At 42.9% G+C, this 25,326-nt stretch overlaps 1 protein-coding gene across 2 annotated transcripts in view; it reads right to left on the bottom strand.

Annotated features, from left to right (window-relative positions):
• Lamp2 (lysosomal associated membrane protein 2) overlaps positions 1-14,370 on the bottom strand; it is a 44,893-nt gene extending 30,523 nt beyond the window's left edge. For both annotated transcript variants that reach the window (XM_023707917.1, XM_023707918.1), the window contains exon 1: positions 14,194-14,370. In XM_023707917.1, the coding sequence (XP_023563685.1) occupies positions 14,194-14,239 (46 nt within the window). In that variant the 5' untranslated portion in view covers positions 14,240-14,370. The remainder of the gene's footprint in view (positions 1-14,193) is intronic.
• Positions 14,371-25,326: the final 10,956 nt, after the last annotated feature.

The raw sequence follows: 25,326 nt of genomic DNA, 5'->3' as shown, positions 1-25,326 counted from the left end.
CAATTAACTTGATTTTAACCTTCTACATTTAAACACAGGAACATTACCTATCCAACTGAAGAGTCCAAGACCTCAAAATACTGACACAGAGCAGGAAATAATCCAGCAAACACACTTGCAGCATAAACAATGGGCAGCCATCTAAAGGTTTTCTTCTCTGTCTCATACTTCACCTGAGGGGGAAGCCATTTCCTGTTCAGAGAGCTGCATAGCTTTTACTGATATTTGAGCAATCCAGTGTCATCTACAGGTAAGGACATGCAGCAGAATGTAGAGAACAAAGCCCTGGGAGGAATATTCAGCAGGCTTGCCTCAGCAATAACTTTCAAGCAGCACACAAATGCTGGCCGTCATGCTCCACAGCCCAGGCTGCCTGAGCAAGCCTGAATAGGACATGAAAGCTTGTGATTACTGACGGTGACTAAACATATTGGCTAAGGCTCAGAAAGACCTTATGAGACCTAAATAGGTTTTATTACCATTTTTTTCTAAGTATAATATAGAATGAACCTGAATATGAATGTGAATATGAATCATATGAATCTGAAGCTACCCTGCAATGTGCAGAGAACTCCAACTTTCAATTTGTCTAATCAACTGGAGTTTTGCTTTTTCATACGTTGTCTCTCTCAATGTGGCTTAAAATCCTTAGGCTTTGAGTTGTCCTTGCATGCCTAGGGTATATCCCACTTGATTGACCATGAGCAATGATCTTTCTGAGACAGTATGTGGATGGATTTGATTTGCTAGGATTTCATTGAGGATTTTTGCATTTATGTATATTAGAAATACTGGTCCAAAGGCCAACCAGATAACTCAGCAGAATAAAGTGCCTACTGTGGCAAAACGCCGTGGCCAGGGTTTGATCCCCAGCGTGCCATGCCAGCCTTGCCACAGCCCCAGGGCGCACTGAGATTGCGATTGAAACTGGGCATGGTGGCACGTGTCTATAATCCCAGCGCTGGAGAGGCTGCAAACAGGAGAATCACTATGAGTCCAAACTATGTAGTGAGACACTGTAGACCCTACAGATCCTGTACCGAATACATTAAAAAAAATAGAAATACTGGTCCATAGTTTTCATGTGATTTTCTTTATAGTACTGGAGATTGAGCCCAGGCCTTGTGCATGCTACAAAAGCATTCTACAATTGAACCACACTTCTAGCCAACCCTTCTAAAAATTTCATTTTGAGCTGAATGTAGTGGAGCACACCTGTGATCCCAGAATTTGGGTGGTCAGGGTAAGAGGATTGCCATGAGTTTGCGGCCAGCCTGAACTACATAGTGAGACCCTATCTCAGAAAAACCAACCAACTAAATAAATAAATACATGAATAAACAAACCTAGCATTTTGGTGCATGCCTATAATCCCAGCACTCAGGAGGCTGAGGCAGGATTGTTGCAAGTTGGAGACAAGCCTGGGCTACAATGTGATCTCAAGGCCAGCCTGAACTGCATAATGAGAGCTTGTCTCAAAAAGACAAAAATAAATAAAAATAAATTTTTTTAGAGACAAAGTCACACATAAATTACCCAGTTTGGCCTCAAACTTTCCATCTTCCTGTCTCAGCTTTCTGAATAGCTGAAATTATAAGCATGTGGCCCCATCCTCTAAAACAACTTTTTAATTTAAATAAAAATTAAGCCGAATGTGGTGGTGCATGCCTGTAATTCCACCATGTGGGAGGCTGAGGCAGGAGGATCACCATGAATTTAAGGCAAGCCTGGACTACAAAGTGAGTTCAAGGCTAGCCTGAACTGAACAGTGAGACTGTCTCAAAAAGACAAAAATAAAATTATAAAAGATAATTAAAGCCCTTGGCTTCAGTATATTCTCCTTATATTTCAAACTATTTTTGCATTTGAAACTATCAATAAATAACCAAGAAAAGCTTTTCTTGTGTTAATAATTTACTTTCCAAAGATAACAGAGGAGCAGGAAGAAAACTGTATGAAACAATAACAGCATCAAGGTGTTCCCAGGTGGGAGGAGTACAGTTTCCTAAAGTAGAAGGCACAGGCTCTGGATCACAGGTATTGCATGAAATCAGTTTCAAGATAGTTTTCTTGGCCTGTGACAAGTAGTGAAAACTGCCCTCGGGCTCCAAGAGCTCCTTCTATTGCCCTCCACCCCTTCCCTCCTCCACCGCTGGTCTCCCTGTCAGTCTGCACAGGGATCACTTTCAGTCAAATGCCTCTGATCTTAAACTCCAAGATTCAACAACTAAAATCCACCCTCCTACTTCCTCCAAGTAGGAAGGCAAAGCTGACAACTTCAGCTCAAGCAATTTGGAAAGAACTTCGACTTCATTCTCTTTATGAAGCCCTATTGCTTTTTTTCTTCAAATTCTCTCTTAAATCCATTGTCCCTATTTCACTCAGACTCCTGATTTACCACGCCATCTGTAAAATACTACAGGTACCTCCTTGCTGCCCCTAAAAGTGCTGCCAGATTAGCGGTTCTTAAACACCACTTCCTCTGAGGACATCCTACTCTCTTGTTTAAAACCTTTTACTGGGACCAGGGAGATGGCTTAGTGGAATAAGCGCTTCCCTGGCAAGCGCAAGGGCCTGAGTTCAATCCCCGGTTCCGCAAAAAAAAAAAACACTTTTACTGGCTCCCAAATCCTCATATTAAATTTACATTCCTTCCCCTAATTTTAAAGTAACCCTTCATCTTGTTCTACACTATTCCTCCTCAATCTCTCAAACCTCTTTCCCAGAACACACCCTTTAACCTGGCTGTCCCTGTTTCCTCTGGACCTGAATGCCACAGTGTCTTGAATTTCTACCTCTATGTGTCCATTGTTCCTAACATTGAAATCTACTTTCTACTGACATTAAAAGCATTCACATTAGGGCTAGCCAGATAGCTCAGCGGATTAAAGCACCTGCTTAGGCAGACACAGGGACCAAGGTTAGATCCCCAGCATGCAGTGCAGGCCCCACCCCAGGGGCGTGCTGAGACTTCGATTGAGACTGGACATGGTGGTGTGTGCCTGTAATCCCAGCTCTTGGGAGGCTGTAAACAGACGCATCACTATGAATCTGATATAGTAGCAAGACCCTGAACACCATGTAGACCCTTCCCTAAAATAAAAAAAAGTCCCTCTTTGAAAAGAAGGACAAAGTGGAAACAAAGCTTTTGTAAATAAGGAGAGGAAGAGGGGTTAAAGGGAGGGAGAAGAATGGGAAAAGGAATCTAGATATGTCCTGTACAGGTACAAATTCCTTATGGTGAATATGATCATTATACATACCTAAAATGTACCAATAAACCTAATCAATTAAAAAAAAGAGTTCCCTTTTTATGGCTGCCCAAAGTATGACACATTAGCCTGCCAATTGGGTTTGAATATCGGTGGATATTACCATCCACTGCAAAAGTTGGCCACCTGCCTTCTTAGCTTCCTTCCAGCAAGGAGAACTGTGCTAGGCTCTAACAAAGGTGTCCACCCCGGACTTCAATTTGGGGGGGATAGGGTCTCAATATGTTGTCTAGACTGGTGTTGAACTTGTGCATTTAAGCAGTCCTCCCACCTGAGCCCCACAAGCAAGGAGGTGGGACTAGTGTGGCTACCAAGCATGGCTCACGCACGCCTTTCCTAGGAGGGCTGTAACGGAATAAGAACTGGAAAGGGCAAGGAGAAAGCTGCAGTAGGATCAGGTGCCCAGGCAGCAAGATGGCAGTGGGCAGTGAGAAGCTGAAGCTTCCTGCTTTGTGCTGGTAGTGTGGTTCAGTGGCATGAGTCAGGGTATTAAATCTGGCTCTGAGATATACACCCAGAGGCATCAGCTGTTCTGAGTTATCTAATATATACTTGCATAAAGTAAACATCTGATTGGTTATACAGGAAAGTGCACAGCATGACATACAAAGGAAAAGTGCACACAATATTAAGTATGTAGATCAAAGAATTATCACAAATGGACCCTTCTGATGTCAAGAAACTGAGCACTGGGAGAAATTGTCTCTCAGTATCTGCTGAGAATTGGTTCTAGGACACTTCTGGACCCCCAAAATCTACAAGTGTTCCAGTCTCTTCTATAAAATGGTATCACATTAGCAGATAACTTACACTCTCCTGTGTCCTTTTTATCATCCCTAAATGACTTATAAGTGCTGTTTAGGGAATAATGACAAGAAAAGAAATATAGGGCTGGCAAGATAGCTCAGTGGTCTAAGTACCTGCTTAGGCAAGTGCAGAGACCAGGGCATGATCCCTGCAACACATGCTGCACTGGCCCCACCCCCAGGTGTGCTGAGCCAGGACCAAGTCCAGGTGTTATGGCTCTCACCTATAATCCAAATACTGGGCAGGCTGAAAACAGGAGGGTTATTATTACGAGTCCGAGCTGTCTAGTGAGACACTGTACCAAATATATTTTAAAAAATTCTGGTCCTCGTTTGATTGAATCTGTGGATGTAGAATTTGTAGATAAAGAGAGTTGACTATTCTCTCAAAGCCCTTTTTATTTGCCCTTCCAGTCATTATTCTCCTCCTGAGTTACCAGCATCTTGACTTTTCTTTTCTTTTTGAGACAGGATTTCACTATGCGGCTCAGGCTGGCCTTGAACTCACTTTGTAGCCCAAGCTGGTTGCACCACCACATCCAGCCTTTGTTTTTTCTTTGTTTGGTTTTTGGTACTGAAAATCGAACTTAGGACCTTGTGCTTGCCAGGCAGGCTCTTGTGCCACTGAGCTACATCCCCAGTCCAGCCTGTTTTGTTTTGTTTTGTTTGTCTGACCCCAAACCTGATTTCTTATTTATTTATTTATTTATTTATTTATTTGGTACAGGGTATTGCTACATAGCTTAGACTCATAGTGATCCTCCTGTCTCAGCCTCCCCAGCAGTGGGATTACAGGTGTGCACCACAGCACGCCTGGAGTTCAAGGGCCAGCATAGCATGCAGTATCGAGGATCAAATCTGCATCCTTGTGCTTGTCAGGTAGGTGCTCAGACTGCCAAGCTATCTCCCCAGCCCTCATCCTGACTTCTAAAAGCATGGATTAAATGGAATTATGGAATCATTTTCTATGCTCTCTTTTGTGCCTGGCTTCTTTCATGCAATATTATATTTTGTGAGATTCACCAATGTGCGCAATTGCAGTGTATTCATCCCCACTGCTATATAGTTTTTGGGTATTAGATAAATGCTAAGCTACATCTAGGCTATTGCTGATGGACATCTACTAAGTTTCCACTTTGACTGTGTTCCACATGTGGCTGTAAACATTCTTGCACAACGAAGTAAACGTTGGTAAGTGCGTTTGTGTTTCTCAGATGGATAGATACATAGATAGATAGACAGATAGATAGACAGACAGAAAGACAGATCAAACTGGGGGACCAAAGTGTATACAATGTCTCACCATACCTTTTCAGTATATTCCCTTTCTACTTAAATCAATGAGATTTTATTCTCCTTGCTTACAATCAAGAACCAGGAACATTTTTCAGTGACCAGTTTTTCAAAGCTTTTCTTGAATATAAAAGCACTCAAAATGTACTGATAACCCACATCCCCACATTACATTATATTTTACACTATCCTGAATTAGTCAAAGTTATTTTATGCCAGTAAATCCCAATTCTCACTGCCAAAGAGTCCAAAGCAGCAGTTTTCAAATGCTGCATCACAACCATGTGTGCTGTTAGTGTGCTATGGAAAACTAGTCTACAGCACATAATTCTTTACTAGCAAAAAAGTAGCAAAGTCTAAATGAGTGAAGTACATAGATAGGTTCAAGATTTTCTTTTGATCATGTTTCCATCACTCATTTGAAGTCTAATATCTCCCTCAGTCACAAGATCTTATCTAGGTCACAACCCCAGGAGTGTCTGTTATATGAATGTCATCTGTCATGTGTCATGGTGGGGAAGACCAGGTCTATTACTTTTCCTCTATCTCCTATCATTCTTAGTAGTGCTGAATATATATTAGATTTCCAATAAATACTGATTGATTATATCTAGATGAAAATACCCTGCAGTAAGGATCTGAAGAGTTTAATTACAGGAAAGCTAATCCTTTAGAGCTTCCAAATCATGAATCTTGTCATCCTCTGGCTACACCCTCAAACCTTTTGTCAGTTTTCTCAATAAATTTTGACATGGATTTCAAGTTAGGAATAACACCTAGGTAAAAGGTCTTTAGCATAAGATATCCATCCCTACTGCTATGCTTGATGTGAGAATAGCCAAACTATATTTGCTTAAAAGCTTTTATGATATTAAAAAGCCATAGCTAAATCACACCCTAGAGTATATGACTATGGAGCTGAGAATTCATTGTCTAAAGATAAAGTCACGCTCCAAATCAATGTTCTCAAATCCAAATATCCTCTTAAATCCGTTTCCAAAAAGGTCATTTACAGGTTCTTTTAGAACTCAGAGTTTATTTGCCCAAGCAAAAAGTGGGTAGACTGTTACAAGTTTGTTTGACTTGAAGTCTAACTGAAAAAATATACTCATCTAGAGACAAAACTGGAGGTAGGGGAAGTGGGTAAAACTAGTGATAAAATAAAGTCAATAAAAAATAATGACCTAAGAAAACAATATAATGAAGTGATTCCCAGCACCCACACCTGGAGTTGAAGAACCAGAATTCAATGCTGACAGTCTCACTTACTAGCTGTGAGACCCTAGGCAGGGCATCATTGCTGAGCAATGTACAGTAGCATGCATATCTCTAATAGGTTCTGTGAAACCATATAAGCCCTTCAGAGCTAAGAGAACTTTGCCAAGAAAGCTAGAAATTCTAGTTTACAAGCCTTCCTTCCAGTAAACACAGAACTTAAAAGGATCCCTCCTGATTTTTAGGTGTATGATTACTTCCACACTACTGAATTATGGACGCTTGGCCTCAACTTTATCCATTCAGAATGATGTTGATGCTGGTAGGGGTGGTGCACACCTGTAATCCCAGCATTCGGGAGGCTGAGGCACAAGGACCACTGTGAGTTGGAGGCCAGCCTGGGCTACAGAGTGAGCCAGCCTGAACTACACAGCAAAACCATGTCTCAAAAGGAAAAAAAAAAAAACAACAACAAAATGTTGGTGAAAACGTCTTTTTAAAATACAGGACATATGGGCTACTGGACTCTTTTAGAATATTTTGCTGAGTTTATACACCCATAATATTCAAATAATGGAACTTCACAAAAAAAGGGTATACCGACGATCAAAGTGGTTTTGATAGATATATAGTTACATTCTCTTTTTTTTAATGTTTTTTTTTTAATTTTATTCATTTGTGTGTGTGTGTGTGTAACCGGCTCAGCCCACCAGGGGGCGGGGCTGGCTGGCATGTGGTGCTGGGGATTGAACCGTGGTCCTTGTGCTTTAGCTGAGCTTGTTTTAAGTAGGTGCTTTAGACCACTGAGCCATCTCACCAGCCCTATAGTTACATTCTCTTAATGAATAGAATGATTCTTGTACAGCAATTAACCACTAGGAAGAATGTATGCAGTGTGTTAATTATTGAAACTGTCCTACCGATTTGATTTGCAACTGTCTCACTGCTATTTGTTTATCAATAAAATTATGGGAAAAAAAATACAGAACAGCCAGGGCGTGATGGTACACACTATGATCCCAGCACTTTGGAACGCTGAGGCAAGAGGATTGCCAAAAGTCTGAGGCCAACCATGGCTATATGGTTGAGTTCAAGCCCACTTGAATTACACAGTGAGACCTTGTCTCAAAAAAAAATAAATAAATAGGGGCTGGTGAGATGGCTCAGTGTTCTAAAGCACCTACTTCGAACAAGCTAAGGTAAGCAAAGCACAGGGACCGCGGTTCTATCCCCCAGCACCACATGCCAACCAGCCCTGCCCCATGGTGGGCTGAGCTGGCTACACACACACACACACACACACACACACACACACACACATGCTAAAATAAAATTTAAAAATAAATAAATAACACAGAGGTAAACAGTACCTATTCAGTGCCTATTTACTTACTCGTTTTCTATTCAATGATGGTTTCCCCATAGGTAGAGTCAGACTAATTGTTCCTCAATTACAATTTCTGTCTCAGTTACTTTTGTCTACTTTCTGGGACAAAATACTCGAGGCTTTGGGGGGACAACTAGACAAAAACCATAACAATTTGCAGCCATAGGTTTACTGGCTATATTCAGTTGCTCATACAACTGCTTTTTTGTAAGGCTCTTGAAACAAAATTAATACAATGATTTGAAGCCAACAAATGTTGGGTGTGTGAAAAAGGAACATTAAAAATTAATTTTAAAAAACATGGTTGCAAGCTACAAAATGTCTTAATTTTTTCAGGTCAGAGAGTGGGTAAGGAAATGAGCTCCAATTCCATGCAACTAATGGAAAGTGCTTATTGCTGAGCCGTGTTTGGCAGACCTCCAGGATTCTTTCGTAATGCACAGCAGGATACCAACAAGTACTGATAAGATACACTGCTGGATCTGAGGGCATTGCTGATGCCTTTAATGTGAAATTATAATCAGAAAGCTTTAGTCACTACCAAAGGGAAAGCAGCCTTCCACATCAAAGGTCGCTTAAAGTGGCTCTGGCACTGTGAAATAATCCTAGGTTATAATGTCTACCCAAGGAAACAGGGGAAGAAAACTGTCCACGTGGGAAATAGTGAATATTTACAATCCTATTTTTGATGAACTAATTAATAAAATAATGATGAGCCTGTCCTTTCAAATATCTCCATTATAGTTAACATCATTTTTTATAGAAATAAGTTATATTTCCTCTTTCAGATGGCCTCCAAAATAACAGATTTTAGAGGCCATCTTCATGAAAACCTAATTTTCCTCACCCAAGACTTCCTAGTTCTTCACATTAACTTGTGGGGCACATATCAGCAGGAGCACAGGGAAGAGATTATAGTTCCAGAAGAATGTAAACTAAACTTTTGGAAATGGGAAAGGGGGAGGGAAATAGGAAAAAAGAATCAACTTGAATCACATAGAGGTACAAATTCTCTATGATGACTGTGATCATTATACACATCTAAAATGTACCAATAGGGCTGGTGAGATAGCTCAACGGTCTAAAGCTTCTGCTTAGGCAAACTTAGGCAGTCACAGGGACCACGGTTCCATCCCTGGCACCACATGCCCTGCCAGCCCCGCCCCCAGGCCTGGCTGAGCCAGCCACAAAAAAAAAATAAATAAACCAAAATAAAATGTACCAATAAAATCTAATTTTTTATGTATTTAGTACAGGGTTTACAGATCAGACTCATAGTGATCCTCCTGTTTTCAGCCTCTGAAGTGCTGGGATTCCAGGCATGCACCACCATGTCCAGTCTCAATCACCCATCTCAGTGTGCCCAGGGGCAGGTGCTTTAGTCCACTGAGCTATCTGGCCAGCCCAACATCTGATTGTAGAAAATCAGATTATACTTCAGTAATCTGTCCTGTAATCACCTGTACAGGGGCTGGGGAGATGGCTCAGTAGAATAAGCATTTGCCTGGCAAGTGCAAGGGCCTGAGTTCAATCCCCAGTTTCGGAAAAAAAAATCACCTGTACATTTCTCACTGATCTTGTACATCTATACCACTTCATCCTAGCAACTGAAGTTCTCAATCCAAAGTACAAATGATCTTACAAAACATCACTTAAGTAAGGTTCAAAGAAGAGAGAGGAGACCATGTTTGTCTAGTTCCCCACCCTATCTCCAATGCCCACCAAAGAAAACCCTTAACCTGGTTTTACTGAGTGCCAATCACATACCAGTGCTAGTGAAGCCCTGGGATATAGGCTGGTCCCTGCTCTCTGAGACTAATACCATAAAGGAGACTTAACAGGAGCCAGGAGAAAAAAGGAACAGAAAACAGGCTGGTGTGATAGCTTAAGAGTTTGGGAAAGACAAGATTCATTCTTGTTCCTCCAAATGGTCACATGATCACCCTCTCGCCAACAGCCAGGGGTCTGCTCAAATGTTACTCAACAACAGAAGGCCCTCTGACCTGTAATATTAAGACAGGTAATCCCATCACCTGCCACCCACCCATCTCTGCTGCTCATTTTCCTTCCATATCATCTGATTTCTTTTTCTTATTTTGTTACTAAGAATCGAACTCAGGACCTTGTGTTTTCCAGGGACACACTGGGCCACTGAGGCCAAGCTATAACCCGAGCCCTGATTTCTTTTTTTTTTTTTTTTTTGGCAGAACCGGGGATTGAACTCAGACCCTTGTGCTTGCCAGGGAAGTGCCTATTCCACTGAGCCATCTCCCCGGCCCCTTGATTTCTTTATAGAGTTCATCACTATTTGGAATTTTATTATTCACTTGTTGGGTTATCTATCTCCTGTCATTAAAACGAAAGTTACAACTGCTATGTGTGGTGTTGCACATTTATAAACCTAGAATTTGTGCCGAGACAGAAGGATCACTGAACCAGGAGTTTCTGTTCAAGGCCAACCTGAACTATATAATGGGACCTTGTCTCAATCCCGCCCTCACAAAAAGGTAAGTTCTATGAAAGCAGAACTTCATCTGTCTTGTCCACTGCTCTGTCCTTTTCATTGAGTATAGTAGCTAGGTCACAACAGACATTCCATATCACTTGGAGGAAGCAGAGATTTCCACTAGGAAAGTATACATGAAAGATATATTTTGTTAAGGCAGGGTCTCTCTATGTAGCTCAGGTTGGCCTTGAATTTGAGGTGAGCCTCTTGTCTCAGCCTCCCAAGTGCTAGGATTACAGGCTGAGATTTTACAGTGTGCCACCACCACAAGCACATCAACGATATTTATAGGAGATTCTCCTCACACAGAAGTGCCTTAATACATAAAAATAATTTAGAAATCATCTCAACAACAAAAAACAGAAATCAAGCTAGTTATAGCAATCAATAACCACAGAATTCTGAAATCTATGATGTCACAATGGAAGCATTAATTAAGCAATGATGCCAGGAAAGGACTTTCATCCACTACTCTTTGTAATGCCTCTAAAATTATATAGCTTTTTCTAGAATGTTCTGTGATTGGTTATAATTCACTCAAATAAAGGTCAACTCAATTTAATTTCTGTGCAAAAGACCAATACATGGGCACTAAGAATTATTTTCTATACTTAAACCTATAATAGATATATTTTTCTCAAGGTGGTGTGACTCAAACCTAAGGCCTCACGCATGCCAGATAAGTACTCCACTGAGCTATACACCCCACCTTGAAGCAGCTATTTTGAAAAGGCTACTGGTGGAGCTGGAATACAGTAATAAAATTACAAAGTGGAGTCACAAAGTGAAACTTGCACAACCAGTTCACTTATGCTAATGAGACTGTAAACTCAGGATAAACTCCCCTTCACTGGTAAGCTCTGCAGGACCTGGACACAGTACCAGGTACACAGTAGTTACCTGGAAAGTATTATTTTCAATTGAAAAGTAACATTGAAAGCCCACCCAAAAACTAAAGACCTGCTAAATTTTTAGGAGGAAAAAGGAGGCCTTTGGGCTCCACACTGAACCAAAAACGTGGTCTAAAGAGAAACAGAAGCAGCTGCATAAAAGTGGTAGTTTCCTTTGCATCCTGGAATACTTCAAAAAATGGATCTAGCAACATTATTAACTTTTACTCCTCCAAATCCTGTTCTGAACTTGGACTCAATCTTGGAAATCATCAAAGAGGAGCAATCTAGTTAGTAGTGATCAATAAATGGCAAGCTAGCAGAAGAGCTGATGAGCTCTGCTGCATGCTTCTTTTTGCCTATTTATTTTCTGCAGTGAACAAGCACTGCTTTTGTAAAACCGAAACAACAACAAAAAAAAGCTTTCATAAAAAAAACAAAAAAGACATGTAAGCAAATAAGTAGGACAACTATTACTTTTTCCCCTTTCTCTAAACATTAACAGTGCTGTGTTTGTGCAGAGATTCAACTGTCAGGGAACAATTGGCTAACAGATGCTTCACTCAGATGTGTTGTAGCCACAGATAAGGTGCTTTCCATTGGGAACAAGCCTGTGGGCAAATGCTTCACCATACAACAAGGCTTTGAAGTAAGCACGCAGAGCATGCCTCAAGGCCCCATTTCAGAAGCCTGTAGAAGACTTTTGTGCCCCACTGGACTAGATCAAGGGTGCACCCACATCTCCATGTCAGGAACTCTCTGATTCTCCTATCAATGGAGGACCTCAAAGAGCTTCAGATTATGAGAATGCTGTCTAGAGGTAGTTACTATGTTCTAAAACGAAAGCTGGGACACGAAGACACCACAGGAGCACCCGAGGCATCAGAGTGGTGATGTCATCACATATTATGTGGCTTCTGGAAAAGTCCACTGTAGGCTGGCAAATGGGTGAGTGCAAAGGATAAATACTTTCTCAGGATTGTTCTGAGACATTCTGGCCAGAAATTCCCAGAAAAGGTCCTGGACAATTAGGGGATAATCAAAACCCCTTTCAACACTATGGTTCTGAAGCAGGGTTTCTCAAGCTGACACTATTGTTTTGAAGTGTCCTATTCTTTGTTAAAAGGGGCTGTCTGGGGCCGGGGAGATGGTTCAGTAGAATAAGCGCTTCCCTGACAAGCACAAGGGCCTGAGTTCAATCCCTGGTTTGGCCAAAAAAAAAAAGAAAGAAATGAAAAAAAAATTTTTTTAAAAAAGAGAGGCTGTCTGTACTTGCAGGAAGTTGAGCAGTGTCACTGGGCTCTGTGTACATGAAACCAAAAGCATTCCCCCTCCCCCACGCTGACAACCAAAAATGCCTTCAGATACTCCTAAATATTCCCTGGTTGAGAGCCACGGTGCACTGGGGCACCGACTGTATTCTACTGAAATGTGAGTTATAAAATATTTACCACCCACTGCCTTCTCAGACCCCAACACCTCTATTTTCTCCCTATTCCCACCTAGATCTGTTCCTTCTGTGCTCTTAAGTCACAAACAGCAAGGGCCAGTGGGTAATAAGTACAGGATGAATCAGGTCAGGCAGACATTCTGGTCAAAGTTCACCTTTAGACATTAGAGCTGTTGCCGATCCACTGTCTAATAGGGCAGAGCACAGCACATTCACACAGCCATTCTTCTCACCAAATAGCAACCCAATCCTTAAGAATTGATGTTGTCGCTCCAAAAGCAGGAGGGAAGAGCCAAATGTATAATGGGGAAGAGAAAAACAAGAGACTTAACTATGAAGCCAAGAAAGTGTCATACAAAACTCGGATGCACAACCACCGAATCCTCCCAACTGGAAAACTCCCAACTGAAGCATGCGAGGGCTTTTTTGTCAGTGTGTGGCTGAAGTAGCAAAATTGCTAGAAAATCTACATCCTCAACACTTCCAAGTCAAATATTCACTTCCAGCAAGAGTTGTCCCTCGTCCGTTTAGTCTGCAGAGGTTAAGACCAAGTTTTTTCTCCTGAAAACTGCCCCGGCCAACCTAGGTCCCTTCACCCCTAAAACTCTGAGCAGCAAAACTGAAATCCAGCATCATTCCACATCCTTTGAATCGCCTCTTCTCCGCAGCCTCACACTGCTTCCCACCAGCCCCAGAAGAGAGTGCAGCGCGATGGTACATGCCTTATAATCCCAGAACTCCCAGCACTCGGGAGGCTGAGAACGGAAGATCACCGCGAGTTCGAAGGCAGCCTGAACTACTTAGTGAGTTCAGACCAGCCTGAACTACATACCTAAACCCTGTCTTTAAGAACAAGGAAAAGGAAAGATATCACTGTCGCGGCGCCCCAGACTCTCCGATCCGAGGCATCCTCCCTTCCCTCCGGCGACTTCACGCAGGCGGTCTTCTCTATCGATTTTTTCCCCCATCTAGTATTTCCCCCACCATCTTCAAAACTCTTCCCGATCCCGGGAAACCAAGACTGCCGTAACGATCTGTGCACCCCTCGGGACTGTGCGTAGCACCCTCTGGGACTCGATCCTCAGCGCGTGCCCCAGGAACTCCTACCCCCCCGCGCACCCTCGGCCCGCCGCCCGGCCTCCTCCCGCACGTCCACCTCGACTGCCCCTGGGAACTCTCGTGGGCCCGTCCGCCCCGCCACCCCTTGTCCAGGCCTTCTCTAGGTCCCTGCTCGCCTGCCCGGGGCAGCGACACCGCCCATTCAGCCGCCGAGCCTCTGAACCCCCGCCTGGCCGCTCTTTCAGGCTGTGTGTGGCCTCCGAACCAGCGCCCCGGGCCCAGGCTGAGTCTCCGCTGACGGGCCCGGCAACTCACCCAGGACGAGGCAGAGGAGAACAGGGGCGAGGCGGAAGCACAACATGGTCCCGCAGGGCAGTGGCGGCGGGAGAGCGGCGACACCAGCGTCAAGGCTCACGGGACCTGAGGGTAGAACTCAAGTGACCACCGACCAGGGCGCCGCAAATACCAGTACTCAAGGCTCCAGCCCGAGTCACAAGACCAGGGGCGGGGTTCATCCTCGCCTTCAGCCAATCCCCGCATCGGACGGTGGGGAGGGGGGTGAGGAGGGGACCGGTGGGCGGGGCGACCACGCCCTGGCTTTTTGGTTGACAACCATTATTAAGCTCCTAGCAGATAAACTCGGAAGGCATTTTCTAAGGCAGAGGAGGGAAGGTGAACTTTTGAATGCTGTACATCTATTATTTCTGTCCTGGCTCCTTAAGGAAAAAGAGGATAATTTTCCAGAGGTAAAATTGGTTAAGCATCTCACTGTAATACATACAAAATAATAAATAATTATTCTGTAAACGTCACTGCTACTTATGCAGTTCAGGCTTAGATGGCCCAGGGATCTATAGAGTCCCTAGCCACCTGAGTTCACAAAGTTGCAACACCCTGTTTCTCAGATGGGGAAATTCAACGCAGAAAGAGGAAGTTGTCATTTTCAATACAGGAAGAAAAAAGTGGAAGCAATAAAATAGAAGATAAAGAGAAAAGAATAATGATCATTTACTCCAAAAGAGACACTGTTGGCTGGGCACCGGGTGCAGGGCTGTAATCCCTGCACTGGGGAGGCTGAGGCAGGAGGATCACAGTGAGTTTAAAGCTGAAGAGAGACAGAGACAGAGACAGAGAGACAGACAGAGACAGAGACAGAGAGAGAGAAAGAGAACATTATACTGCTAACATTACACATACATCCAGCTATTTTTCCTACATGTGTACGCACAAATATGCTATGATGAGTTTGTACTGAACATGGTATTTGGTATACTTATGAAGTGAACACACAAAACCTAAGTCAACAGATGAAAGCATTCAAAAGCCATATAAATCTCTAGTTGGAATAAAACAATCATTCTCGTATGTTAGTTTCCAAAAGAACCATCTCAGGGTTGGTTTGTTTGTTTGTTTGTTTGTTTGTTTGCAGATCCCTATATTTAATTCCCTCAAAGATTTGGAAATACAAACTCTGTGGAAAACTTATAATTCTGCTCTTGTTTGTTTGAATTTCAAACTAGAGCTCCACTCAGTTGCCCTGGCTTTGCCTCCCAGAGTGACTGGGATTACAGCTGCATATGGCAAGTTTCTGCTTAACGTTTTCTTAAAACAAACACTCCAAGTAAGTCAGATGCTTTGGTTCAAGGACCACATTTTAAGAAAAGCTAAAACAAAGCTTCAAAATCATCCAGTCCAGGAGATCTTAATCCTGGGTCTATGAATTACCTGGGGCAGTTCAGAGGGTGGAAAGGTTTAGTGAACCCTCAGTTCACTAAATTACATGTGCTATTTTTGTTTTGCTTTGCTTTCAGACAGGATCTCACTATATAGTTTGGGCTGGCTTTGAACTCACAGGAATCCTTCTGCCTCAGTCTTCCAAGTGCTGGGATTACAGGATTACAGGCTTGTGCCACCATGGCTGGCTACATGAAACATTTATGTATGTGGATTTTCCTGAGGATGTTTGTAACTTTAAGTATCTCTCAAATGGCACCTATAACTCCAAACCCAGCCCTCACTCTGAGCTAGCCTTTGCTCATGAAAGTGAGGACACTTATTAGTGAATGTCATCCATTACAGGCAAGAAAAAGCCATGAGCAAGTGTCTTGTCCAGTACAGGACTCTGGTATTTATTAGCCTCTCACAAAATGTCATTTGACTGCCCCACCATTAATAGCACTTGGCCAGAGCTGCATCCTGGGTACAGCAGTCCTTAGAGGACACATGTCGGAGCTGAGTCCTCAGAAATCACTTATGCGATCCTTGCTGATGGACTTCAGCCCTTCTCCCGACACTGGAAGTTGCACAGGTTTTTTTGGTGCTTTTTGTTGGAACCAGGGATTGAACTCAGGCCCTTAAGCTTGTCAGGCAAGCACTTACTCTACTGAGCCATCTCTCTGGCCCCTGCACAGTTTTAATGTTCAGCAAAACCCTAAGTTCCAGAAGAGAGAATAGTGGTAAAAACATTGAATTGGCAGTCAGAGGAAATGGGTGTGGGGGCTCTCTTCCTGTCAGTGTGACTTCAGGGAAGTCACTTCATCCCTTTGACCTTCTGTGTCCTTATCTGTAAAATGAAACCATGGGACTGCAGCTGTGTTTCTCTCCCTGGTTGGACTTGTAGAGCTTCAAAAGTAGAGCTATGTTTTGGCTCTATCCCTTAAGGTTCTGATTCAGCTGATCTGGAGTCAAGCCTAGGCATGGTATGTTTCTCAAGACAGCTCCAAGGCAGCATTAATAGGTCAGAAATGGTTGCTCAGGTTGCACTAGCTTTATAATCGTATGATTCTAGATAGGTAAATACTCGTTTATTAAACACATAAGGAAGTAATGTGTCCCACTTGACAAATCACTGCCCTTTATCTCTTGCAAATGTCATACTTTTACAAAGAAACACAGCAAGCTGGGCATGGTGGTGTGGTGCATGCCTGTAATCCCAGCATGTGGGAGGCTGAGGCAGAAGGATTTGCCTGAGTTCCGTGCCAGCCTGGGCTACACAGTGAATTCAAAGCCAGCCTGAATGACACAGCAAGACCATGTCTCAAACATAGAAGCAAACAAACAAACACACCAAAAAGAAACTCAGGAAAATGTGTGGCTTTATAATCTAAATCCACCCTGCCAAAAGTTTTTCCTCTGGCAGAAACAAACACCAGGCCTTTCTGTTTCCAGATCACAGTGCAAGGAGCAGCTCTGCACTTTACAAAAGAAAGTAACCTGGAAAGGCTGCTTTGTTGTTTGGACTAAATAATTCTTAGGAAAATGCAACTATGTAACCAGTAAAAAGATCAAAGATTGGGGCTGGGGAGATAGCTAAGCCCCTGCCTGGCAAATGCAAGGACCCTGGTTTGATCCCAGATACCACATGCTTTCCTGGCCCCGGGTGTGCTGAGCCAGCTACCAAAACCAGGCATTGTAGTTCATGCCTGTAATCCCAGAGTTGGGGAAGCTGAGACAGGAAGATCACTAGGACTCCCCACATAGTGAGACCCTGCACTAAATACATAAATAAATAAAAAGATTTTAAAAAATCAAAGATTGGCATGGGTTGGAGGAGAGGGAAAATACATGCAACACCAGCAAGTTTTAAGGTGAGGAAGTTATTCTGTATGACCCTGGACTAGTGGCTATGTGACATCACATGTTTGTCAAACTTTAGGATGCACAACCCAAGGAGTGACTGTTGGTGTAAACTATGGCCTTCGGTGAAGAAGGATATGTGGGTGTTGTTCACTGCTGGCCACTGGCCAGGGGAGGGATTTATTTAGGACTACACACTTTCAATGTAGGCTTGTGGTAAACCTAAAATTCCACCATTAAAAAACATAAAAATTGAGAAAAAATAAAAATAAATAAAAATTGGGGGGCTGGGGAGATATTTCGGCAGCATAAGTGCCTGCCTGGCAAGCACAAAGATCTGGGTTTCATCCCCACTACTGCATCCTGTGCTGGCCCCGGAATCCTGGTCCCAGCACTAGGGAGGCTGAGACAGGAGGATCACTAAGAGTCTGAACTGCATAGTGAGACCCTGTACTTAATCAGTCTATCAATCAATCAATGAAAACAAATTAAAAAATACATTTTTTTAAATGTCTAAAAAACAGAAAGCCTGAGGGAGATGCCTTTAGCCTGGCTTAGAGTAATGGAAGCTGAATGCAGAAAGGGATAGTTCTGAGTGCTTTTTTGGGGAAAAGCATTAAACAATTGTTTCTTAGTCAGTTTTTTCAATTTTTTGAGACAGAGTCTCACTATGTATTTCAAGGTGGCCTAGAGCTCACTTTGAAGCCGAGGTGGTGATCCTCTTCCTTCAACCTTCCAAGTACTGGGATTACAGGTATGTGTCAGAATGCCTGGTTCTTCTTCTACTTTATTAAAATATATAGTACATTAGCATTTTCATAGCTACCCTACTGTTTCATTGCCCACCAGAAATGCTTAGTCGTAACTGAGACTCAGTACCATTGCCAAAGCTCTGTCCATGCCTCCTTTTTCTCTGTTCTTCAGCCTAAGCGAGCACCATTCCATGCTCCACTCCCATGAAGTGAACATTTTATTTATTTATTCATCCCATACTGGGTATCAAACTCATGAACTCATGCTTGCCAAGCAGGCACTGTGCTGCTGAGCTATATGCCTGGGCCCGAAATCAACAACTTAGATGTCTCATATGCGAGACTTTGTGGTACTTGTCTCTCTATGTTTGGGTTATTGCATTTAACATAATGATCTCTAGTGCCACACATGTTGTTACAAATAACAAGATCTCATCCTTTTATGGCTGAATAGCATTTCACTCTGCATGTGTAGTACATTTTCTTTATTCAACAGAGAATGAACACTTGGATTGTTTCTATTTCTTGGCTATTACAAATAGGGCTGCAGTGCAATCCCTTTACTTACGACTTTATGAATTTAAACAACAGTAAAAATTGTTAGCAAAGAAAATAGATTTGGTGGCAATTCTTTAAGTGCCATTTAACCATATATCTTGATTTGAGGGTGCGCCTTTATAGCATGGTGAAGCACTGGCAATGTAGCATGGAACCTTAGACAACAGTTCTGTAGAACTCAAAGGGAGCTGTAGAGTAGCTCCACTGCCTGAGAGCGATGTGCCCTTGAACAGATCATTTACCCTTCCTCACGGTATATCAGGTTTTTATGTTCGTTTTCCATTTTTAGACTTTAAAAAAAATTTTATTATCTATTTATTTATTGGATAAAGGGTCTCACTACACAGTTCAGACTCATAATGATCTTCCCATCTTAGCCTCCCCCGTGCTGAGATTAGCAGCATATTGGAGGGAGTGGGAAAAGATGTGGCTTTTTTATACAATACAGTTCTATGCAGCCATAAAGAGGGATAAACTTGAGACATTTCTAGGTTAATGGATGCATGTTGAGACTATACTCTACTGGGGGTTTTGTTTGTTTCTTTGTGTTTGTTTGTTTGTGTTGAGACAGGGTCTTGCTATATTGTTTGGGCTGGAGTTGAGCTCACTATGTAGCCCAGGGTGGCATTGCACTCTCGGAGAGCCTCCTGCCTCACCCTCCCAAGTGCTGGGATCATAGGCATGCACCACCATGCTCAGTGAGACCATACTCTTATGTGAAATAAATCAGACACACACATGTGAACAGCATTGTTTCTCTGGTGTGAGAAGCCAAAAGTACAAATAAAGACCAAAATGTACAATAGACATTGTGAAATAGGAAGAAAATATTCAAATGGGAAGGGGAAACTAGCAAGCGGGGAGAGGCAAAGAAGGAAGGGAAAGCAAAAACTGAGAAAAGGAAAACAAAGAAACAAAGCTTTTGTAAATAAGGAGGGAAAAGAGTTAAAGAAAAAGGAGGGAAACGGGACAAAGAAGAAGCAAGTTATGTCATGGACAGGGACAGATTCTGTATGATGAATACGATCATTATGTGCGTCTAAATTGGACCAATAAGCTCAATTAATAAAAAAGAAGAGAAAAATAAATGACACCTCACAAGGGAAAGAAAAAGGAGGAAGAAGGAATCATCATCCTAGGGCCTCAGGTGGCTGAAGGAGAGAATGTATTTGGGTGTCTGTCCCTTCTGTGCACCCTTCAGTGATACTTGTGTTCCTATCACTGAAGTTTTCTTTTCTTTTCTTTTCTTTTTGAGATAGGATCTCACTATGCAGTTCAGACTGGCCTTGAGCTCACTTTGTAGCTCAGACTGGCCTTGGGCTTACAGCAATCCTCACGGTTCAGCCTCGCCAGTGCTGGGATTACAGGCATGTGCCACCATGTCCCGCCTCACTGAAGTTTCTGGCAGGGAAACCATCTGTCCTGTGGCTAGAGAACAAGGGTGCAGGCTGTGGGGGGCTCGGTGGTGAGAGCTCGGGTCTCACAGCCTACACATCAACTCCTGCCACAGGGGTAGATGGGGTATGAGCATGGGACCTGGTGCCCAGTCAGCCTCAGAGCCCTAGCTCACTTGAGTATGAAGAGCAAATGAATTAGAATGTCACCCCAATCCCCCTCCAACAGCACCTGCGAGAGAGGAAGTTGCTGTGGGCACCATCTGTGATCAAGACTCATCGGTTACTTTCTGGTAATAAATTGCCTTTTTGTCAAAAAGGAAAGACAAGAGAGAACAGACGGGGAAAAGGGAATGACTCTATCAGATTTGCTTAAGTGATATTAAAATTCAGGGGCCAGAGAAAGGATTAAGAAAGAGAAAATGATAAATGAATTTAAATAAATGAACAAGTGACCCTGAGGTACTAGAGTCCTCTACTTTGTGATCTTTATTTTTTATTTGTATTCTTTTCCCCTTGTTTGTCCCTTCTTTAGTCACCTTCCCCATAGTTCCTCTTAGACTCCTTTTCCTTTCTCTCTCTGGCGTTTCCTCCTTTCATGGATAATGCCTCCAAGCCTAGACAGTACAGTCACCACTCAAGCCTACAGGAAGGTCACTATGAGCTCAAGGCAATACCAGCTCTTAAGGTGGAGCTCTCCCTGCAGATTTGGAACTCTTCATTTCCCCAGCGGGATTCTCCCTATAATCCCCAACCTCCCCCAAAACATCCCATCCAATCTGCTAAGAGGAAAGGTTCCCAAGTCTGAGTGTGCACCACAAGCCCCTGGAGAGCTGAGAGCACAGAAAACTTGAACCCATTGTGCAGATTCAGCAGGTCTGGGGTAGGACACAAAAACCTGCATTTCTAACAACTTCTGAGCTGGTTGTGATAATGCTGAAAAGGACGGAGACCACACTGAGTACCAACTTCCCAACCTCCTATCAATAGTCACCTAGCCTCTGCGGAATGAGATTAAGGGTCAGAGAGGGGGAACTACTATCACCTTTTAAATCATTTAAACTTGTAGAACAAATGCATTGGTTTTCTCATGATTTTTCATTTAATTAATGTAAATCACCTAAAAACCAATTTTTTCATGAGTATATGGACTGGGTATATAGCTAAGTGGTAGAGCACTTACCTAACATAGGCATGTCACCTGGGTTGCACTTCTAGTACCACAAAATACAATAAGTAAAAAAGAATAAAATTAAATGGAAACAACCAGCCCGACATGGTGGCACATGACTATAATCCCAACAACCTGGAGGCTGAGACAGCAAGATGACTCTGAGTTCAAGGCCAGACCCTGTCTCAAAAATAAATAAATAGGAGCAGAGGATTTAGCTCAACAGCATAAGCACCTGCCAGGCAAGCACAAGGTCCTGAGTTCAATCCCTGATACCACAAAAGAAAAATAAATAAATAAATAAATAAATAAATAAATAAATAAATAAAACTGGCGAGATAGCTCAGCAGAGTAAGTGACTGCTTTGGCAAGTGCAGGAAAGAGGGTTCGATCCCCAATCCTGCATGCCACAATAGCCCCATCTCCAAGGTGTGTTGAGCCAGAGACTGAGTTCAGGTGTGGTGGCACACACTTGTAATCCCAGTGCCGGGCAGGCTGAAAAGAGGAGGATCACTACAAATCCAAGCTGTGTAGTGAGACCCTGTACCAAATACACAACAAAAAGACAGAAAGACTCCAGTCCTTACATCTCAATCCTGTTCCCTAAAGCTGCTACTGTCAGCAGCCTTTTTAAATATACTTTTTAAGAAAAAGTTTTGCACATGCCAGGACACCTATAGACATTTAAATATTAAACAATTAGGCTGGGTGTGGAGGCACATTCCTCTAATCCCAGCATTCAGGAGGCTGAGGCAGGAGGACAGCCTTGAGATCCAAGCCAGCCTGGGCTACATAATGAGTTTAAGGACATCCTGGAATATATAGCAAGACCCTGTCTCAGAAACAATTAGACAAATATGAAATATGAGCATGTTTTTCATGCTGTTTAGTGATTTGCTTATCCCACTTAGTAGCATTTTTTTGCTTTTTTTTTTTTTTTGTCTTCTTGAGATAGGGTCTCACTATGTAGTTCAGGCAAGCCTTGAGCTCATTTTGTGGCCCAGGCTGGTCTGGAACTCTCAAGAATCCTCCTGCCTCAGCCTCCCAAGTGTTGGGATCACAACCACCATGTCTGGCTGCTGCGAGCTTCTTTAGGGCAGAGAATAAAACCGTTTTTTGTTTGTTTGTTTTTTCACTAGTATCACTAGATGTTTGTTGAATAAACAGAAAATATAAGAATGGCTCTAGCTTTCAAAAGCTGAGTTGCCTCTGCACTGTACTGGTGGAATCACCCGGCCAGGCTACTGCCCAGGGTGCTTCCCCATCTGTGTCATATCGGGGAAAGTGGCAGGATACAGGCTTTATTCCACTAGACTTTATTCCACTGTGCTGACAATCTTCTGACTTCCCCCTCGACTTCTTTCTCTTTGAGTAGCCTTCTCTGTCCCTTTCTGAGTTTCTCATTGTTTCTGTGTCTCTGTCTCTGTGTGTCTCCGTCTGACTCTGTCTCTCATGCCAGCCTCGCTCATCCCTCTGCTGTGATTTACGCATTCTCTTTCAGCTCGATAGATTGTGAAAAAAAAATCCCAAGACATTATAATCTGCCAATTGTGAAATGGTGCATCACTTCAGAAATAATGACCTATTATTCTTTTCCTCTATAGTAGGGGTTGGAAAGGGAGAGGTACTATCCAGAAACCCTTACCTCTCCCTTTCCAACACTGCTGATCGTGACAATAGCTTGACTCTGCAAGGGGGACTGCAAAGGCCGCAGCCAGTTTTTTGGCAACCACTGGTTGCAGACTCTTGATGTAGAGTAATAAGACACTTTGGAATCAGAAGAACCTTTGTCTGCTTCAGCTCCATCATTTTGCTCAGAGAAGTCAAGTTACTTGCCCAAGCAGGCAGCACAGATGGGAATAGAACTCATACTTCTGTGTTTCTTGTCTAGTGCTCTATGTCAGTTGGCTCAAGCCCTGTGCTCTAAAAGCTCCCCTTCATTAAGGGGAGGGAAGGCCCAGAGACCACTACAGGCCCTGTCCACAGCTAGTGTAGAATTCATTATTTGGAGACCTCAGCACACTTCTGAATTGAAATGTGTAAGTTTCCTAGTAACTTCACTCTTCCAGATGTTATTTATTTCCTTTTCCATTGACTGTTCACTTAGGTATTTGTGGCTTCACAATGCATTTTAAGGAAGACAGCCCTTCAATCCAACCCCTTTATTAACAGCTTAATAGAAGTTAATAAACACAAGTCATCAAAACCCCATGCTACACACTTCAAATGTACAGGACTTTTGTTTGTTAAATACACTTCAAAAAAGCTGGAAAAAAACCCCACTTTGTTCTTTTGAAATATATCCCAATAAATTGCATCACTGTTTATTAAATTATACACCATCAGATTCCTATATATGAGCTGAGCGTGGTGGTGAATGCTTATAATCTCAGCATCTGGGAGGGTGAGACAGAAAGAGCACCATGAGTTCAAGGCCTGCCTGGACTACAGAGTGAGATCTTACCTCCAAAACACAAAAGAAGAGAAAGAAGAAGGAGGAGAGAGGAGGAGGAGGGAAAAAAGGGAAAAGCTGCCTGTTACTACTCTCTCTCTCTCTCTCTCTCTCTCTCTCTCTCTCTCTCTCTCTCCTTTCCAAGCCATATTTTTGAAGCCTTTCTGTCCAGACAGAGTGGTTTCTGAATCCTAAGTTAGACATCAAAAGCAGACCCCATGGGATGGGCAGAGACCTGGAAATGAGGCCCTGTCCCTCCCAGCAGCCATGTGAATCCTGAGATGGTGATCTCCAGGCCTTGCTGCCCCTTCTCCCTAAGTCACATCTAGCACAGTGCTGCCAACTACCAGTCATTCATTCTCCTTGGCAAATTAATAAGGACCACTAGTTTCTTTTCAAAATTATTACTTTTACTTTTCAATTGACACACAGTAACTCTACGTATTTGGTGTACAGTGTGGCATTTCAGTATGTGCAGTGCATACCATGTGTACCAATCAGATCAGGGTAATTAGCATTTCCACCTCTTTCTCATTTCTTTGTGTTTGGAGCCTTCAAACTCTGCTGTGGTCCTTCATAAAGTATATGATAGGTTGTTTCGCACTATAACCGCTCCATTTTACTGTAGAATATTAGAATCTATTCTTTCTGTGTTTTGGTAGTCATGACTGAGCCTGTATATCCCACTGTTTCTGGACTCCTCTCATCTCTATCCACTATTTTCTTTTTTTTATCTTTTTAATGTATTTAGTACAGGGTATACAAGGTCTCATTACATAGATTGGACTCATAGCGATCCTCCTGTTTTTTGCCTCCCAAGTGCTGGGATTATAGGTGTGCGCCACCACACCCAGTCTCAATCTCCATCTCCACATGCCCCAGGGGTGGGACTGGCACCCGGGGATTGAACCCTGGCCTCTGCATCTGCCTAAGCAGAAGCAGTCTGCTGAGTTATCTAGTAGGCCCTACATCAACATTTTTAGCTTACATTATGATAAGCAGGATCACATGGCACTTGATTTTCAGGTCCTGGCACAGTTTTCTTAACATAACACCCTTCAGTTTCATCCAGTTTGCTGCAAATGACAGGATTTTATCACTTCATGGCAGAAAAGTGTTCCATTATGTATGTACCCATATTGTCTTTATTTGCACATCAATTGATGGGCTGTTGTAAATGGTGCCATAACAAGCATGGGTACGCAGGTATCCCTGTAGTATCCTGACTTCATTTGGCCATGTGGGGACCATGGAGCAGCATGCTGAGTCATTGCCAATTCACATTCCCACCAACCGTATGTGAAGGTTCCCTTCTCACAAAAGCTGGTTTCTAGCTTCAGCTCCACCACTTGATACCTTGGGAGTGCTCTTCCCTCCACGATCTACAGCCATGAGCTCCATTGGTGTCTCCCAAAATGGCTTCTGCAGAGGGCTTAGGTGCAGGGGTCCTATGTCAGAGGAGGTAAGGAACAGAGTAGGTGGGCAGGGTGCCCTGTTGTTTGTTCTACCCTAACAAGAGTGGCTATGGTTTTGTCTGTTTTATAT

This window comes from Octodon degus, unplaced genomic scaffold (genome assembly GCF_000260255.1).
Source record: "Octodon degus isolate 3935 unplaced genomic scaffold, OctDeg1.0 scaffold00319, whole genome shotgun sequence".
In the NCBI taxonomy this organism is placed as follows: domain Eukaryota; kingdom Metazoa; phylum Chordata; class Mammalia; order Rodentia; family Octodontidae; genus Octodon; species Octodon degus.
This window is presented reverse-complemented; position numbering and strand designations above follow the sequence as displayed.